The sequence below is a fragment of the Monodelphis domestica genome, chromosome 1 (assembly GCF_027887165.1).
Source record: "Monodelphis domestica isolate mMonDom1 chromosome 1, mMonDom1.pri, whole genome shotgun sequence".
Classification (NCBI taxonomy): Eukaryota; Metazoa; Chordata; class Mammalia; order Didelphimorphia; family Didelphidae; genus Monodelphis; species Monodelphis domestica.
In genome coordinates this window covers 760,590,672-760,611,238 of record NC_077227.1, presented here as the reverse complement: position 1 = coordinate 760,611,238, position 20,567 = coordinate 760,590,672, and the positions used below count along the sequence as shown (strand labels likewise).

At 39.8% G+C, this 20,567-nt stretch overlaps 2 protein-coding genes across 11 annotated transcripts in view; one reads left to right on the top strand and one right to left on the bottom strand.

Annotated features, from left to right (window-relative positions):
- LOC103094333 (zinc finger protein 850-like) overlaps nt 1–20,567 on the bottom strand; it is a 293,282-nt gene that overhangs the window by 174,730 nt on the left and 97,985 nt on the right. The window lies entirely within an intron of this gene.
- Nucleotides 1–20,567, top strand: part of LOC100009932 (zinc finger protein 420-like) — a 50,274-nt gene that overhangs the window by 19,039 nt on the left and 10,668 nt on the right. For 3 of the 6 annotated variants that reach the window (XM_056825098.1, XM_056825096.1, XM_056825102.1), the window contains one exon: nt 19,784–19,910. In XM_056825098.1, the coding sequence (XP_056681076.1) occupies nt 19,784–19,910 (127 nt within the window). Of the gene's footprint in view, nt 1–19,746; nt 19,911–20,567 lie in introns of all 6 variants that reach the window. The other 3 variants (XM_056825099.1, XM_056825101.1, XM_056825100.1) reach the window with 1 other exon arrangement.

Genomic DNA, 20,567 nt, shown 5'->3' with positions numbered 1-20,567 from the left:
ACATAATTACTTTTTCTAAATCTAAATCTAAATATCTTCTAGCTAAAAGCATATACAATGCTTCACTTTCTAAGAGGAAGCTACAGTCATTAGAGATTAGAGCGAAAAAAACAAAGACAAAAAAATGATTGATAGACGCATTGAAAAAATGCCAATTAGGTGACAATCCCCTTTGGTATAAGAGTTTACATTAAAAATAAATATGTTCAACTCCCTTCAGTTCAGTCATCATATCCCAAAGTTCATTCTGGATCTTTTGATGCAATGTGTGGCTTCAGCAGGCATCTTGGCAGCACCTCCAAAAGGATCTGTTTTCTTGATTTGGGGTGTTGGCAAGTTTCTTTTCCTGACATTTCTCCCAAAGATTTTAAATCTTGGATTTTAGGATAATTACACAATCACCCCAAGGAGGATGTTGACCAACACCAGAATCACCCTGGGTTGCATGGCTGAGTTATGAGGTATGTGAAACAATTGTGAAAAGAAAACCAACCCCCCCCAATCCCAATTAAAAGAACAAAAATTAAATTCTGTATAAAAATGGTAATTAAAAAATAAAAATCTTGCATGTACAAAATTCTGAGTATTAACAACCCTGTAACAGGCCCTTAATTCACTAGCAAGGCCCAGATAAAGGGATTTATTTCCCACAATCCTGTAGGACAATAGCAGCAATACAGCACTTTACCCATTTGCAGCCAGTACTACAGAAAATTGCCAAACTATAATAGGTTTCAGCAGCAAATGGGAAAATCATGCCTTGATCTGATTTTACCTTCACTGTCAGAGATAGGGGGAACCAGGATGATAGCCAAATTAAGGTACTTGACGGAGGATGCTTCACAAGGAGTATGGTACAAGAAGTCCTGTGTCTTAACATATGTTATGTTCCACAACCTCGAGTCTCATACTTGGTTCAAGTCCTTTCATATTGAGCAGAAGTTCAACAATCCTACCTGGATTGGCTTGGTCCTTTTTGACCTTATGCTCCTAGGCACTATGCAGATTCTCATCAATCCCATTTTGATTGTTTGGTCTCTTTGACCTCATACTACTTGGCACTGTATAGTGGCTCTTTTGTTCCCTTCTCCTGGAATCATACACAATCATTAATCATAGTCCCATAACATTTATCAATAAATGGCAGGTTTCCATAGTCCAAAGCTTTGGGGTATGCATAGTTACTAGGGCTAATGTGCTTCAAGTACTACAAAGGATGTGGAAAAAATGAAATATCCTATTGCAAATATTAAAAAATCTTAATTTCATAGTTCACATTCCATGTGGCAATTGTGTTAGCCAAGCAGAGGCACAACACAAAGGTTGTTCACTCAAAAATGAGATCTATTTCCTTTTAACTTCACCAGGATCCAGTGTGAGTACATGATTTTTTCACCAGGTAAAAGCCTTTTAAAAGCAGAAGTACAACTAATGCAGATTCTAAGAAGTACCAAAATCTCCAAAATTATGAGTCCGTTGTAGGGTAACTACTAACAGACCTGTTCCTTACAGCCATGAGAGGTTCCACCAGCTATCATTAGGATTCACATGAGTCTCTATAGCTACTTATTCTGTCATTTAAAAGCTTTTGAGGAGGCAGCCGGGTAGCTCAGTGGATTGAGAGACAGGCCTAGAGACAGGAGGTCCTAGGATCAAATCTGGCCTCAGACACCCAGCTGTGACCCTGGGCAAATCACTTGACCCCCTTTGCCTAGCCCTTACCACTCTTCTGCCTTGGAACCAATACACAGTATTGCTTCCAGTACAGAAAGTAGGGGTTTAAAAAAAAAGCTTTTGAAGCTCATGGATATTTGTCACAAGTTCTCCAGACCTATTTACACAAGAACAAGACTGATTAATAAATCCACAAGCACCTCCTGATGAGGCTGTGAGCATGTTAAGGGCCAGTATTTTGTAAAACTTTTTGCTAAGGAGTCAGTCGCATAAGAGATGGCTTATGCTCTGTCTTGAGCCAGTCTTTCAAACTTAGTTGATATATTTCTAACAGTCTGTTAATGTCATCTTTCCAAAATTTGGCAGGAGAGCCCCGAAAAACCTCTGTCTTGCTGATGAAGAGGCTACTGACTTGGTCTTGACCTCTTAGCTCTAGAATGCCACCAAGAACCTAGATTTCTGACTGTTGATTTGGATACAGGATACAGGTAGAGTAAGCTGAGGAGTTACAAATATAGAACTGTCCAGGGGTGACCAAACCGGATGTGAAATCCTCCCTCCTCCAGGATGAGATTGAAACAGCCATAAGAGGCGAAAATCCATTGCACTTTTAAACTGTACTCTAGGACAGATAAATGTGGAGGTAGGGAATGGAATGCTGCAGTTGTACTTCATTTTGTCACCCATGTACTTACTTAATGGACCTTTGCCTCTTCTTACACATAAGTCAAAGGTGGGGGAATGATCAGTCATAGGTAGTGGTGGTTCTAGGTATCTGAAAATCACTTCTGAAGACCCATTAAATCAATTGAGACTTTTAGCTCATCAAATTTTTCAAAAGTAACTGATACAGGTTGTAACCATTTTGATGGAATCCACCCATAATCATTAATGTGATAGTTTACAAATCTAAAAGGAATGAAACGCCATTAGGCAACATGTGACCTCCTTGTGTTGCAAAGTGTAGTAACATTTCATTACTGTGAACTGGAATTGTTGCCCATTACAAAACAGAATTCTGATGGCTCTGGTGATTCACCCAGTATCCATGAAGCCCAATAACTTTTCCTCAGAAGAGTTTGTCCAATTTATCTATGGACTTTCATAATGGTATGTGAGATTTAAAATGGATTGAGGTCTTAAACTGTAGTGATTAAAATAGTGGAAGATATAAATTGTGATAGATATAAGAGAGGGTGAGTAATTTTGACCGCAGAAATATGTTTCACTACAGTGTCTTGGGTTTTAAAATCAAATAGAAGGTGGTCGCCAGGGAAATATTCCCAATTATTCAAATACCCAAGTCAATTGGGTTTTATAGAGATTTTAATTAACAATGCAATGAGTAATCAGAGAGAGAGAGAGAGAGAGAGAGAGAGAGAGAGAGTAAGAAAGGAATAAGTATGAAGGGCCTCAAGCCAATATGGCCTAGACCTGAGTCTTAAGAGAGAAATCAGTCAGTTTTTTAACACTCACCACAAGGTCTGACTAAACAAGGATACTAGTGACACCAGGCCAGCTTCCTTCCTCAAAGAGCCTTCCAGCCAGAGATTGTTTCAAAGGGCCTCCCTCCAGAGCTCCTACCCCAGTGGGACAGAGCCCCTCAGAGGAGCTCCTCAAGGAGCTCTCCTTCAGAATGAGTTCCTCAGAATGAGTCTTCTCAGAATGAGCTCCCTCAGAATGAGTCTTCTCAGAATGAGCTCCCTCAGAATGAGATCCAGCTCTTCTCTGAGCTCTTATTTTTAAGGGCAAAATCTCCTATGTCACCTCCCCTAAGTCCTTACATCTACCAATCACAGTAGACGTTTTCCAAAGGACAACCCCTTCTGAATTCACAGCTGAGTAGATTTAATCTCTTTAGTAAGTCAGAAAAAAATGCTGCTGTGTTGACAAATTTCATTAAGAAAAAACCTCTGAATAAGTTATCACCCTTTTAGGTTTAAGTAGTTTACAAATTGCCTCACCTTTATAGGTACTTAGTATCCCATTGTATCAATTCTAAAACAGTCATGACTCAAAGAACTTCCTGTCCCTTCCATAAGCATGGATCAAAGTACTTTCATTGTTCAGCAATGAGCCCTCTGTCCCAAAGCAGTCTTAAGTAGGGTGGAGTAGGGATACTCCCAAGGCAAGGAGCCTTCACATTCAAGTAGAATTCTCACTATCTGCTAGGGAATTCTTCCAAGTAGAAGATTCCCCAATGGGGAAATTTCCAACATTCATAAGTCTGAGAAATTTTAAGGTTTACAGGTATTATCACTAGTCCAGTCATAGGGGTAAGGTACAAATAAAGACAACATAACAGAGCATATAGCTAATAGCCAAAACACAGTAATTGAAGGTGAAAAAGTATAGTGGGATGTGATAGATAAGATTCATATATGAACTTAAATATATATATCTATATATGTATATATATCTTAAAACAATCAGTAAATATAATAAATGTAACAGGATACAGTCATTCAATATCAATAGAAGGTACCCATTTTACATGGTAGCAATAAATCCAGGAGTCCTTTTCTCCAATTTTAATAGCTGTTGGAGTAGTTAACAGTATTTGAAATGATCCTTCCCAGGAAGGCTGAGTTGTTCCAGTACTCTTGAAATTCTTTATGTATATTTTGTCTCCTCAGTATATGTCTTGGAGTGAGAAGTCTAGAGTTCCTGCTTGTACTACAGCTCCAGATTCTTGGAATTTTTACAATTTGACCTGTAAATCCTGTATAAGAGAATCAATAGAAGTGTCCCTGCCTCGTAAGAACGTATGCATGTGAATAGCTTAGCCTGCATTGGGGAATGTCCAAAAAGAATCTCAAATGGTGAGATATGTGAGTCTTCCCTAGGTCTGCTACGAAGTTAAAACAAAGCTAAGGGGAGGACTTCAGGCCATTTTTTTTAAACCCTTACCTTCCATCTTGGAGTCAATACTGTGTATTGGCTTCAAGGCAGAAGCGTGGTAAGGGCTAGGCAATGGGGGTCAAGTGACTTGCCCAGGGTCGCACAGCTGGGAAGTGTCTGAGGCCAGATTTGAACCTAGGACCTCCTGTCTCTAGGCCTGACTCTCAATCCACTGAGCTACCCAGCTGCCCCCTGACTTCAGGCCATTTTAAGTGAGTCTCAGTGCACAATTTTCTAATGATGGTATTCTCTATTCATTCTCTCAACTTGGCCTGAGCTCTGAGGGTGATCCCCAAATAAGAATAAATCTGGGACAAAACAGAATCAGTAAAATTGGTTCCCCTGTCTGAATCAATTTGTACTAGTGGGCCAAAGCAAAGGATAAGTTTTCTTAAAAGCACCTTAGCAACAAAAGCTTCTGTGGCTCAGGCGCTAGGAAAAGCCTCAGGCCATCTGGACAGCTGTTCCACTATGACTAGACAAACTTTGTAATGTCCAGCTTTAGGCATGGTAATAAAGTCAATTTGTAAATGCTCAAAAAGTGTATAAGCCAAAGGATGCCCACCAAAAGCCTTGAGTCAAAAAGCATGCTGGTTATATGCCTAGCAAGTGGACCCATCTTCACACACTTTAGAGGCTATGGTAATTATACCAGGGGCTATCTATACCTTTTCAACTGTAAGATAATTTTAGTGTTTTGACTTAAATCTAAATAATTGGTTGCCAGGGATGATTCCCAAATAATAAGATACAGGTCAGCTGGAAATTATGGAGATTTTAATTAATATAGAGAGAAGGAATTAAGGAAAGGAGAGAGAAAGAGAGAGAGAGAGAGAGAGAGAGAGAGAGAGAGTTAATTTAAACTGCTCTGGCTCAGGCTGAGCCAGGCAGTAGATAAAGGCCTTGGCCAAAGTGGCCTCCCTGAGCCTAAAGGTAAGTGAGTCAGTCCTATCACTTCCCACGAGACGGTCTCCAAGCTGGGTTCCAGTCCTCCACTGAACTCAATATCCTGAACTGAGTTCAGAATATCCACTCCAAACTGAATTGCTTCAACTGACTTTTTACCCCTTCTATTTCTCTTATGTTACCTCCCCTAAATTTTCACATCTACCAATCACTGTAGACATTTTTTTCCAGGACTGCCCATTCTTAGTTCCCACCACTCTTAGGTCCCACCTTCTCTGGTTAGATTATATCTTCTGGGTACTAAACACTTCTTTGTTAAGCTCACCCTTTTGTGAGTTACTTGACCTTTTTGTGATTCATTTAACCTTTATAGGTACTTAACACCTTTTTGTATTAGATCTAAAAATAGACTTAGCTTAAGTTCTAGCTTCACTATAAGGTATGAGTTAAGTGCCTTCATTGTTCAAACAGGAGTTTACAACTTTTATCTTCCCCTAAAATGTTTCTAATTAGGACGGAGTAATTTTAAAAGTTCCCAATACATTCCCGATCCTTATTAGACCAAGTATCTCCATTGTTACAATAAGGGAACAGCTAAGTCAAATCTTCTAAAGTAGAGTCTGAGTAGTTTTTTAAGATTCACACAACAGAGTCTACAAGACCCTGAGTGCCAAAGTGACTGTTCTTATGCACAGATTGGCATATTTGGTGATAAAAACTTCTAGGGAGCAGGGGTTTTCCTTCAAGTGACATCCATACTCCATTTATCTGTTTTGCCTTAAATTGTTGCTTCCATTTTCCCACTTCTTTTTTATTATAGGAATCAGCTAAATCTGATTCATTATTTGTTGATAATGTTAAAATTAATTCAGGTCCTTCTATAGCTGCTAACTTCACAGAGGTATCTGCCTGGTCATTACCATTAGAGACAGGATCAGTTCCACCTGTATGGGCAGAGCAATGAACTACAGATAGGGCTTTGGGTAGCTGGAGAGCAGAAAAAACTTCATTAATAATTAAAAATAGCAGTAGCTATAGTTTTTCAAGGTGAGGTTAAAAATCCTTCCTAAAGCCATAACATATGAACTGTATGACAAATTCCAAATGCGTCTCAAGTCTGTATATATTGTTACCTTCTTACACTTGGTAATTATACAGGCATGTCTTAGGGCTATCAGTTCTGCACCTTGAGCACTTATATTTCAGGGTAGTGAAGCCAACCAAACAGTGGCGAATTCTGTGACTATAGCAGCTCCAATATAACATATACCATCCTTCATGAAAGAAGCACCATCAGTAAATAAGACTAGATCTGGATTGCCTAAGGAATATCCAGGAGATCTTCTCAAAATTTTTCAGCCATGGACACTAAAGTTTCACAACTATGTAATGGTTCTCCTGAGAGTGTCAAATCAGGAAGCAAGGTGGCAGGATTGAGAGTTATACATTTTAAAATTATATTTTCATTATTTAATAAGGTTATTTATTCCATATCTTGTCAGTCTTTGATCAGAGAATTCCTGTGCCCTATGCCTGAGCAAGTATGCATCTACTTCATGTGGGCACATAATTGTTAATGGGCATCCCAATACTAAGTCAGCTCCCTTAATTGCCAATAAAGCTATGGCAGCTACACCTCCAAGGCATGGTGGTGCTGCTGAAGCTACTGGGTCTAGCTGAGCCAAATACTAAGCAACCAGACGCTGAACCGTTCCTTGATTTGGGGATAAAACACCAGAAGCCACCATTTTCATATATGTGTAAAGTGAATGATTTATCATAATGTGGGATACCTAGAACAGGAGCAGATAAGATAGCTTCACCCCCCCCCCTTTAAACATTATTTTATTTGGTCATTTTCAAACATTATTCATTGGAAACAAAGATCATTTTCTTTTCCTCCCCCCCACCCCCCACCTCTCCTATAGGCGACATGTGATTCCTCTGAGTATCACATGTGTCCTTGATTTGAACTCATTTCCATGTTGTTGGTATTTGCATTAGGGTGTTCATTTAGAGTCTCTCCTCAATCATATCCCCTCCACCCCTGTAGTCAAGTGATTGCCTTTCCTCAGTGTTTTTACTCTCACCGTTTGTCCTCTGCTTTGGGATAGTGTTTTTTTCTTCTAGATCCCTGCAGATTGTTCAGGGACATTGCACTGACACTAATGGAGAAGTCCATTATTTTCGATTGTACCACAGTGTATCAGTCTCTGTGTACAATGTTCTTCTGGTTCTGCTCCTTTCGCTCTGCATCACTTCCTGGAGGTTGTTCCAGTTCACATGGAGTCCCTCCAGTTCATTATTCCTTTGAGCACAATAGTATTCCATCACCAACATATACCACCATTTGTTCAGCCATTCCCCCATTGAAGGGCAGCCCCTCATTTTCCAATTTTTTGCCACCACAAAGAGCGCAGCTATGAATATTCTTATATAAGCCTTTTCCTTATGATCTCTTTGGGGTACAAACTCAGCAGTGCTATGGCTGGGTCAAAGGGCAGACAGTCTTTTATCGCCCTTTGGGCATAGTTCCAAATTGCCCTCCAGAATGGTTGGATCAGTTCACAACTCCACCAGCAATGAATTAATGTCCCTACTTTGCCACATCCCCTCCAGCATTCATAACTTTCCTTTGCTGTCATGTTAGCCAATCTGGTAGGTGTGAGGTGATACCTCAGAGTTGTTTTGATTTGCATTTCTCTGATTATAAGAGATGTAGAGCACTCTTTCATGTGCTTATTAATAGTTTTGATTTCTTTGGCTGAGAACTGCCTGTTCATGTCCCTTGCCCATTTATCAACTGGGGAATGGCTTGGTTTTTTTGTACAATTGATTTAGCTATTTGTAAATTTGAGTAATTAGACCTTTTTCAGAGGTTTTTGTTATGAAGATTGTTTACCAATTTGTTGTTTCCCTTCTGATTCTAGTTACATTGTTTTTGTTTGTACAGAAACTTTTTAATTTGATGTAGTCGAAATTATTTATTTTACATTTTGTGACTCTTTCTAAGTCTTGCTTGGTTTTAAAATCTTTCCCTTCCCAAAGGTCTGACATGTATACTATTCAGTGTTCACCTAATTTACTTATAGTTTCCTTCTTTGTGTTCAAGTCATTCACCCATTCTGAGTTTATCTTGGTGTAGGGTGTGAGGTATTGATCCAAACCTAATTTCTCCCACATGGTCTTCCAATTTTCCCAGCAGTTTGTAACAAATACTGGGTTTTTGTCCCAAACACTGGGGTCTTTGGGTTTGTCATAGATTGTCTTGCTGAGGTCACTTACTCCATTTCTATTCTACTGATCCTCCTTTCTGTCTCTTGACCACTACCAAATTGTTTTGATGACCACTGCCTTATAATATAGTTTGAGATCTGGGACTGCAAGGCCACCTTCCTTCACATTTTTTTTTTAATATTTCCCTGGATATCCTTGATCCTTTGATCTTCTAAATGAACTTTGTTGTGTTTTTTTTTTTCTAATTCAGTAAAAAAGTTTTTTGGAACTTCAATGGGTATGGCACTAAATAGATAAATAAGTATGGGTAGGATGGTCATTTTTATTATATTAGCTCGTCCTACCCATGAACAGTTAATGTTTTTCCAATTGCTCAAGCCTAGTTTTAGTTGTGTGGAGAGTGTTTTGTAGTTGTGTTCATATAGTTCTTGCATTTGTCTCGGAAGATAGATTCCTAGAGTGTTTTATGTTGTTTAAGGTGATTTTGAATGGAATTTCTCTTTCTAATTCTTGCTGCCAAGATGAGTTGGAGATATATAGAAATGCTGATGATTTATGTGTGTTTATTTTGTATCCTGCTACTTTGCAAAAGTTGTTGATTATTTCCACTAGCTTTTTGGTTGATTCTCTAGGATTCTTTAAGTAGACCATCATATCATCCGCAAAGAGTGACAGCTTGGTCTCCTCATTGCCAGTTATAATACCTTCAATTTCTTTTTCTTCTCTAATTGCTACTGCTAATGTTTCTAGTACAATGTTGAGGCGATAATGGGCATCCTTGTTTCACCCTTGATTTTATTGGGAATGCATCTAGTTTTTCCCCATTGCAGGTAATGGTTGCTGATGATTTTAGATATATACTGTTGTATTATATTATTATATATTATATATAATATTTTATTAGATATATTATTTTTAGGAAAGACCCTTCTATTTCTATGCTTTCTAGTGTTTTTAATAGGAATGGGTGTTGTATTTTATCAAAGGCTTTTTCTGCATCAATTGAGATAATCATGTGGTTTTTGTTGGATTGCTTGTTGATATGGTCAATTATGGGATGGTTTTCCTAATATTTAACCAGCCCTGCATTCCTGGTATAAATTCTACTTGATCATAGTGAATGACTCTTCTGATCACTTGCTGGAGTCTTTTTGCTAGTATCCTATTTAAGAGTTTTGCATCTATATTCATTAGGGAGATTGGTCTATAATTTTCTTTCTCCGTTTTTGATCTAACTGGCTTTGGAATCAGTACGGTGTTTGTGTCATAAAAGGAATTTGGTAGAACTCCCTCTTTGCTTATTATGTCAAATAGTTTGTATAGTATTGAGATTAGCTGTTCTTTGAATGTTTGATAGAATTCACTTGTGAATGCATCAGGCCCTGGGGATTTTTTCTTAGGGAGTTCTTTAATGGCTTGTTGGATTTCTTTTTCTGATATGGGATTATTTAAGAATTCTATTTCTTCTTCTGTTAGTCTAGGCAATTTATATTTTTATAAATATTTGTCCATCTCGCCTAGATTGGCATATTTATTGCCATAAAATTGGGCAAAGACGTTTTTAATGATTATCTTAATTTTCTCTTCATTGGAGGTAAGGTCACCCTTTTCATCTATAATTTGCTTTTCTTCTTTCCCTTTTTTAATTACATTGACCAGTACTTTGTCTATTTTATTTGTTTTTTCAAAGTATCAGCTTCTAGTCTTAGCAATAGTTCAATAGTTCTATATTTTCGATTTTATTAACTTCTCCCTTAATTTTTAGGATCTCTAATTTGGTTTTCTTCTGGGGGGTTTAATTTGTTCTCTTTCAAGTTTTTTGATTTGCATGTCCAATTCAAACTGCCCTCCCTTGTTTGTTAATATATGAACTCAGAGATATGAATTTTCCTCTGAGTACTGCTTTGGCTGCATCCCATAAGGTTTAAAAGGATGTCTCACCATTGTCATTTTAAATGAAATTATTGTTTCTATGATTTCTTCTCTAACTGACTTTGGAGTATCATATTATTTAATTTGAATTGATTCTTAATTTTGCTCTCCATATACCCTTTCTGATCATTATTTTTATTGCCTTATGATCTGAAAAGGTTGCATTTATTATTTCTGCTTTTCTGCATTTGTAGGCCATATATTTATGACCTAATATATGGTCAATCTTTGTGAATGTGTCATGTGCTGCTGAAAAGAAGGTGTATTCCTTTTTGTCCCTATTTATTTTTCTCCATATATTAACTCTAATTTTTCTAATATTTCATTCACATCTTTTACCTCTTTCTTATTTATTTTGATTTATCTAAATTTTATAGTGGTTGGTTCAGATCTCCCACTAGTATAATTTTACTGTCTCCTCCTTCAATTCTCCTAGTTTCTCCATTAGAAATTTGGGAGCTATACCATTTTGTGCATACATGTTGATTAGTGATAATTCCTCATTGTCTATACTCCCTTTTTTCAGAATGTATTTACCTTCCCTATCCCTTTTAATCAGTTCTATTTTTGCTTTGGCTTTGTCAGATATCATGATTGGAACTTCTGCCTTCTTTCTATCTGTTGAGGCCCAAAAGGTCTTATTCCAACCTTTAATTCTGACCTTGTGAGTATCTACCCACCTCATGTGTGTTTCTTGAAGACAACATATGGTAGGGTTTTGGATTCTAATCCATTCTGCTATTTGTCTACTTTTTATGGATGAGTTCATCCCATTCATGTTCGAAGTTATGATTGTCACTTGTGAATTCCCCAGCATTTTGATATGCTCCCCTAATTCTGACCTTTCTTCTTTTGCTATAAGCTTTTAAAGCAGTGGTTTACTTTAAATCTGTCCCCTTAGTCCCCTCCCTTGCTATGCTTCCCTTTTTGGCCCCTCCCTTTTTTGTTCCCTTCTTGTTTTGTTTTTTTTTTGGGGGGGGGTCTGCTAATTTCCCTCCCCCCTCTCCTTCCCTCCCCTTTTGAACTCCCTCCTCTCCAACCCCCCCAAGTTTTCCCTTCTCCCTTACCCTGTTGGATAAGATAGAATTCAAGATCCCAATGGATCTAAATGTTCTTCCCTCTCAGACTTGACTTCACTGAGAGTAAGGTTTAAGTAATACCAATTAGCACTCTCTTCCTCTCCTTCTTATAAGAGAATTCTTCCACTCTCCTTCCCGTGTGTGTCTTTGTGTGACAAAGATAATTCTATTTAATTTATTTCTATATCTTCAAGTATGTCTTGGTACCATCATCGATTCCAGCTCCCTTTTTCTTTCTTTTTGTTTTTTTTCCTCCAAATCATCTTAATGCCCCAATCTTTTCCCTCTGAGTGATTCTTCTGATTACTCTATTAGTGCATAAAATTTTTGAGTTACACATAACATTTTCCTCATATATTAATATATATGTATATATAAAATTTATCTAATTGTAGCTCTTATAAAAGAGAGTTTGAATAAAAGAATAAAAAACATTTTTCTCCTTTTCCCTTTCTTTCATATTTACCTTTTCATGTTTCTCTTACTCATTGTGTTTGGATGTCAAACTTTCCACTGAGTTTTGGTCTTTTCTTTACAAATAATTGGAAATCTTCTATTTTGTTGAATGCCCATACTTTCCCCTGGAAGTATATAGTCAGTTTCGATGGATAGGTGATTCCTGGTTGAAAACCCAGTTCTCTTACCTTTCTGAATATCATGTTCCAGACTTTGCAATCTTTTAGTATAGCCGCTGCCAGGTCTTGTGTAATCCTGATTGGTGCTTCTTTGTATCTGAAGTTTCTTTTCGTGGCTTCTTGTAAGACTTTCTCCTTAGCTTGGAAGTTCTTGAGTTTGGCAATTACATTCCTGGGGGTTGTCTTTTGGGGATTTAGTACAGAGGGTGTTATGTGAACTCTTTCAATTTCTATTTTGTCCCCTTCTTCAGGAGCTTCAGGACAGTTTTTTTTTATTATTTCTTGTGTATGGCATCAGGATTTTTGTTTATCTCTGGCTTTTCAGGTAGACCAATGATTCTCAAATTTTCTCTCCTTCCTCTGTTTTCCTGGTCTGTCACCTTGTCAGTGAGATATTTTATGTTTTCTTTTAAAATGTTAGCTTTTTGACTTTGCTTTATTAATTCTTGCTGTTTTCCAAGATCATTGTCTTCCAGTTGCTTAATTCTGGTCTTTAAGAACTGGTTTTCCTGTTCAGTTTGGTCTATCCTGCTTTTTGAGGCTTCCAGCTGTTTCTCCAATTGGGAGTTCTTATCTATCAAACTGCTGACCTCTCTCTGAAATTTTTCCCATTTTTCTTGCCAGGTTTCCATCTTTTGGATAAGCTCCAGTTTGAGATCTTCAAGAGCTTGTGGACAATTTCTAATTTGGGGGGAAGGTTTTGATTTTGTATGAATTTCATCCTCTTTTTTTCTCTGTGGCCTGGATTTTCCCTCCATAAAAGTTTTCAATAGTCACTTTTCCCCCTTTCTTCTTGGAGGGTTGGTCTTGCGCACAATGAGCCATCCTTTTGGTGCTTTTCCCTTTCCTTTTTTGTCAGGAATCTGAGTGAGATAGGCAGGTTTTCTGTGGAGTTGCATGGCAGGGATTTTGCCTCAGGCAGGTTCTGGCGTCTCCACAGCATCTGCAGTTTGCTAGTGCGTCCATGGTCTGTGCTTTCCCATTCTATCTCCTGTGTGTCTCCTGTGAAACCTCTCTGAGGGGTAGGTCCTTGGCAGTCCTTGTCAGTTCCCAAGACCCTGGTGTGCCCCCCACTCACTACAGCAAGGAGCGGGGCTTTTGCCTCAGGTAGACTCTGGAGTCTCCACAGCATCCTCAGTTTGCAATAGCACCTGTGGTCTGTGCTCTCCAGTGCTTAGGGGTCTCCTGTGTAACCACTCTCAGGGGTAGGTCCCTGGCAGTCCTAGTTAGATCCCATGGACCCTGGTGTGCCCCCCCCACTCACTACTGAGACATCCCTCACTCACTTTCTCTGTGAGCACGCTGGTTCCAATTCTGGTACTGTAGGTGAGGTGGGGGAGGGTAGTTCAGATCACGTTTGGGTGCGACCTTTTTCTCCTTCTTATAGAGTGGAAATGCTCAAACCCCGCGTACCTTCATTGCTGCGCCCTACTGTAGAGTCTCTCCGTTCTTCCAAAGATGATTTCTGTTCTTTTGAGGTAGTCTATTTAGTTGGGTGTTGGGGAGAGGAAGCGATTCGCGTCTAGATTGCAGCCATATTTTCCCATAACTAAAATAGCTTTTTAAGAATCTGACAGAGCTGAAAAGTATTCTTGTTCTAATCTAAGCGGTTCAGTGACTGAATCTTTTGTTAGCACTATAAGGGGTTTTGTGATTTCCCCATAGCAAGGGAGCCATTGTCTAAAATATTTTTTTGCTCCTAAGATTGCTCTTTGCTCTTTTTTATTAGTGAGAGCACTTAAGTTTTGAATATCTTCAATATGCTTAGGAGAAATAGAAGGGGAAACCAGAAGTTAAAATGAACCCTAAATATTCCGCTTTGGGGAGACACCATTGAACATTTGCCTTTGAAACTTCATGGCTTCCCTTATATAATTCTAAAAGATGTTTGCTATCTTTTTGGCATGCTGCTATATTTTGTGAAGCCAAGATATATGCATATCATGCATATATTTAATTAAATGACTTCAAGTTGAATATTATCTATCTTGGGCTAAATTTTGTGCAGCAGGGTAGGGCTTTCCATGTACCTTTGTACATGGCAATCAACACCAGGCACACTGGGAACCTTTCCAGGTATAATCAAATGTATGCCTAGAATCCTCAGGAATTGATATCAAGAAAAATACTGAGCACAAATCCACTACGGTAAAGTATGTGGCTATGCTGGGAATAGAAGAAATTATTGTGTTTGTAACCACAGGATGTCTTTTTAAGACATGATTATTTATAGCCCTTATATCTTGTACAAATCTATATGCACATTTTCCATCAGAACCTAGTTTTGGCTTTTTTACAGGGAGAATAGGTGTATTATATTCAGATTTGCATGGGATTATTATTTATTGTTTAATTAATTCATCTATCACTGGGGAAATTCCCTCAATTACCTCTTTGGGTAGGGAATACTAACCCTAAATTTGTCTTAATGCAAACGATCAATTGATTTAAGTAGGCCAACATTGGAAGAAGATGTAGCCCATAGAGACTCAGGAATATCAGCTGGGATTTCAAAGGTGGGGTGTTCTCTCACATCCTGACTGTCTGAAAGAATAACAGGAAACAATTTTAAGCATTTCTCAGGCAATTTGAGTTTCTTAAGAGCCATCTGGAGAGCATGTTATCGTGGCTCTACATTTGCATAAAACATCGCTCCCTAACAAATTTGTAGGTGAATCTGGCATTAAAAGGAAAGATTTATGTTCCACAGAGAGGTATCCCACAGACACCATTTGAGGGGAAAGTCTTTGAACCTTTAGACTCCCAACACACCTATTACATTCAAAGAGCCAATAGGATTACATTCAGAATCAGGTTTACTCACCAAAACTGATCTGGAAGCTCCAGTGTCTAAAAGGCAATCATAATACATGCTCCCAATTTTCAGGGTCATGTGAGGTTCTTTATTTTGGGAGGGAAATGGACTGGGATAATAGGCATTAATACATCAGGGTCTGGGAAGTTGAAGGTTTCAACCCCCAACTCTAGAGCCTTCCCCTCTCACACCATCAGAAAGATTCCTGGCTATTCCCTGGGTTCCCTTACACTGAGCACAGGGTTTTTGATGAGTTATGATTTGCCTCATTCAAATTGCTATTTCTCCTATTACTGACATTCCTGAAGCTTCTATTTCTGTTTGTCTGATTTCTCTTTCTACAGTCCATAATTACATGACCCACCTTTCCAGAAAAGTAATATGTTAGTAGTTGTTTTGTGGTTTCTTGTAAGGGAGCTATGACCTCTTTCTCCATGCTTTGCTTTCCAACTGTTTCGGTTAATTCTTTTATGTCCTTCCTTCACGTCTCCACTAAATTAGTGTATTCTCTTTATCCTTCTCTCCCTGTTTAGCAGTTAATTCCTTTATTTCTTTCTTTAATGTCTCTGTTAAATCAGTGTTCTCTTTCTCCTTTTCCTTATGTCCTTCAGAAGCATAAATTGCCATTCCTTTTAATTTGTTGAGGTTCATATTATTCTTAACTACCTTACAACTGTTTTTAACAAATTCTATTCTGATTTGTCTAATATCTCTTTCCCTAGAAATATATAGTTCTATATACCTACCTCCTAGCTCAATAAGCCTATCTATATACTGAGGAGTTTTCATTAGCTTTCTGCTTTAGACTTTCAAATTTAGTCCACATACCAGACCTATCAGAACAAGCTCTCATTGCTTTTAATAATACATTCCTAATCTGGGATAGTTGTAAGTAATCTTGCTCTGAATTTTGATTCCATTTGGGTTCTTCAGTTAGTCAACTAGGTGTTCCCTCTCCCTGGGTCTGACTAACAAGAGAAAGAATCTTATTTATTTCCCTTTCCGTTAGCAAGGTCTGGAGCAAATCTTCCACACAAATCCACGTGGGATTATATGTGTGGAAAATTCTTTCAATGTCATTTATGAGCAGAATAGGCTCCTTTTCAAAGGAAGGATGTTTTTCTTTGACTGTCTCAATGTCTTGTGGAAAGGTTTATGATGTGTAATATTTACTAAGTCTCCACATCTATTATAAGTAGGAACATCCCTGAGAGGGAATAGGAATTTATTCAAATCATCTGTGATAACTGATGCTTGCCCTGTTTTCTGGATTTCAGTGAAGTGCGGGAAGGGGGGAGTGGGTGAATGGAGAGGGAGGGCTTGGTCAGGTGATGAGGAGGTAGGGTAAAAGCATTGCGGTGGGTTTGGAGGTGGGGTGGAGAGGAGCAGAGGTGGGGCTTGGGGCAGGGAGGAGAGAAAGGGGGTGGGGAAGAGATGGAGGTTGGGAATTGGGAGAAGGAGAGGAATGAGGAAGGACTGACTGGGGAGAAGAAGGAGGAGTGGAATGAAGATAGACTGAGGAGTAGGAGCTGGGGAGGAGAGGCAGAGATATAGTAGAATGGGTGAGGTCAAGAGGACAAGTCATAGTAAGGTTGGTCAGGGGAAGGAGGGTAGGGAAATGGATGGCCAAGAAAATAAGGATAGGGATGGTTCAGGTAGAGATAGGGAATATGGGTGGGGACTGGGTAGTGAGAAGAAGGAAACTTGAGGGTATGGGTGGTGGGGTTGAGAGTTATATGGTAAGTGAGGGTAGAGAAATAGATTGAGAGGAAAGGAGACGGGAGGAGTGAGGGATGAGCGAGGTCTGACAGGGAGACAAGCCAAAGTGTTCAAGTCCTGATTTGGGTTAGAATGAGGAGAGACTTTCTCATCGTCCAGGTGGGATGATAGGGTGTATTTCTTGCTAGATCTAATCAAGGTTTCATGAGGAAGAACTGAAGAAGTTAAGCCAGAATGGTCTGGTTCCAAAGAAAGAATGGTTCCCGCACTGGAGGGCATGGTTAATTTATCAACATGATATGCCCACAAGAGCCAGTATTTATAATCTTTGGAATCTTTGTTCTTAATGGCTAACTTCAAATCTTTTAAGATCTTGAAGTCAAAGGATCTGTACTTTGGCCAGGTATAGGACTTGTCCATCCAAGCTTTGCAAAGTTTTTTAGCTTCCATTTTTATCATCTAATCCTCCTTAGGAAGATTAGGCTCACCCCAAGAATATACAAGTTTATGCAAGGGTGAATCTGGGGGAATTTTTCCTGATTTCCCTTGATTTGGTATAGTATTTCCCATAACATCTAGTCTCTCTGTCTTAATCTGCCTATGTAAGCTAGTCTGAGAATTGCTGAATGGTCAATTTATACAATGAAAGATTCCTAAAACATGAAAAAATGGAGACACAAATTTCTTCAATGTTATTGTGGAAGGCAATGAGAATAGGGATAAATAATAAGCTAATGTGTGGCACTAAGGGATTGTTGCACAGCAATAGCACCAATAATGAATGTGTATTCATTATAATTATTATTAATAATTAATATCAGTCAACAATCAAACAACCATAAATTATTCATTATTAATCACTAACAACAGTTGTTATTGACTAATAATAGTTATTGATATTGACAATTATTGTTATTGATAGTATTATGATGTTATAAAATTATTTTTTGATATTGCATTTCATTTGTTTTAATTTTGGCTTTGTTCAATTTTGTAAATTTGGTTTTAATTTAATTCAATATTAATATTTAACTATTAATAATTCTTTTATTTTAATGTATTCAATTTAATGTTATTATCTTAGATTGCTACTAGTAGTAGTAGTATTTTAAATTGCTTGCAGTTTTTTACTTCTCATCTGTGAGTGAAGCTATAACTGTGTATGAGGGTAAGACACTAGAGGGTAGGAGTTATCTAAAGATTAGGGAGAGAGCAATAAAGAAGGGGGGGGGGGGAATGGTTTGTCTGTAGATAAGCCCTAGAGGGTGTGATCAGTTTTTAAGGACTGTTTGAGGGGGGAAGGAAAAAAAATACAAAAAACACTTCCTTGTAAAAGTTCAGTCCTTTCTCCTCCCCCAGAGGTAAAGTCAGTGGCCACGTGTTTTTAAAGTTGTGGGTGCTGGGCTTTATGGACTCTTAGTAGGAAGTTCCTAACTGCCAGTGGCTCACTTATCCAGTGCTAGATTATTAACCCAGGACCTCCCATCTCTAGTTCCAGCTCTTAATCTATTGAGCTAGCCTGATACCCCTAGGTGGGATTAGGGTTTAGAAGGCAGCACGGACATCCTTGACATTTCAGTCTCCCCACTACAACCCCACACAGCCAGGAAGCACCCCCAGGATTAGGTTACTGTGTGTCCCCTGCACTGTGCTGTCCTGAGCAAAGCAGGAGCTAGGACCCCACATCAGCCTCCTTTCGGTTTTGGAGCTGGGGAAGGTCCAGGCTTAGGAATTCCTGCTGGGTGCCACAGCAGCTTGGATTTAGGGAAACTGTCACTGATTGGAATAATTGATAATAAGGGGCCATCCAGGCCCCAGCCCTCCTCCTCTCCTCAGACTAAGAAGAGATTCTTGTGTGATTGTAGTGCAAGGTCAGGACCCCAATTTTGGGTAGCCAAGCAGAAATTTTTGAGATGGGTTGGGGGTGTAGAAAGACTAGAGCTGACTCCCTGGGGCTCGCCTGAGTCTTCCAAAGTCAGCTAATACCTCAAAATGAGGCTAGAGGAGTGATGGAAGTGCCCAAGAGCTGCATTCTGCGCTTCACCTATTACAGGCTGGCTGAGTGTGGAGCCGAGTCAGGAGGCAGAGAAGCAGGACTCGGGCAGTTACCAGACAAAAACAAGTTCCTAGTAAATAGGATCAATAAGTAAATGATCCGAGATCAGCTCAGCCTTCTCCGAGGATGGGTCGTCTGGGCTGCATCCTGAGTCCCCGAGCCCTGTGGAGCACCTTCTCTCCTTTCTGGTGCCTTCCACAGTGTCATGAGTAAAGACTGATCCGGGGGCTCATTACCAGATTGAAGAACATTTATTAGTAAAGAGAGAGAGTTTGAGAGAGGCAGAGAGGTCTCAGCCTTTCTACATCTCATTCTCAATTCAGCTTATTCAGACTGGACTTGCCAGAAATCAAAAGACCAGGAAAGCAAAGAGACAAACCCCCAGCCCAAAGAGCCAGTTAGTTTCAGGGGAGGTACAGAAGCCTCCTTCCCTTCCTTCGTTTGCCTTTTACCTTCCTCAGCTCCTCCTTCTGTCTCTTGAGCTCTGGAAAGTTGGTGACTCTCACACCAATGCTGGCTGCTTTGGCAGCCAGGGCAACAGACATGTGACTGACTCCTACATCCCATCACTGGGGCTCTTGGGATCCAAGCTGCCCTGGAGGTCCCCTAGAGATTTGCCTTCACACATCAGAAGCTCCTCAGCTTCCTTCAGGAGCATCCTGGGCTCTTACAGACTCAGCTTGTGTTGCTGGCTCTGACACTGACAATGGGCGGGACTTTGGGCCCCTCCCTTCTCTGTGGGTCAGTTTCCTCCTGTAACTGACCAGAGGTGGGCTCTTTATTCTGATGTAGATTTCAGCCCTCTGTGCTCTGCCTTGGGCTCCTCTAGGAGGTGGTGACGTTCCGGGATGTGGCTGTGGACTTCACCCGGGAGGAGTGGCGCCTCCTGTCCCCTTCCCAGAAGGAGCTGTACAGGGAGGTGATGCTGGAGAATGTCCGGAACCTGCTCTCTGTGGGTAAGGAGCCTCTCCCTGTTGCCCGAGTCTGCCATCCAAGGGAATGTCGCCCTCAGCAGGAAGCAGGGTTGGGAGCAGTTTTCAGTCAGGAGGAAGGGAGGAGGGCTGGTATGGCGAGTCCCTGAGCCAGGGCCCTCCTCCTGCCTGGTTCTCTGTAAAAGGACTTTGCATCATGTAATGGGACCTTGTGGCTTCCCTTTGGTGCTCCAGAAGTCTGAGATCAAATGTGTGATGGCAAATCTCAGACATGGAAGTAATCTCAGAGCTGATCCTGTCTTGCCCTGCCCTGCCCTGCCCTGGAATTGAGTGTCTCAAACCAGTCTGGGAAAACAGTTCAGGAGGGTTTTCCTCCTACCTTCTACCCCTTTATAGTGGATCTACTATTGGGAACCTTTTTCTCTTTAACCAGCATAAACTCATAGCTCACAGCTCCTACGTGTCCCCAGGAGATCAGGCTTGCCTTTAGTCTTCCCTCCTACTGCCCTAAGCCTCTAGCAGAGCCAGTGAGGAAGGGAGGGAAGGGATGAAGCATTTATAATGAGGCCTGAGTCTCAGCTGAGGGTTTTCTTTCAGTGACACAATTATCTCCATTTTATAGATGAGGAAATAGATTCAATGAAGTGGCTTGTTCTGAGGCACCCACATAGGAGCTGTTTG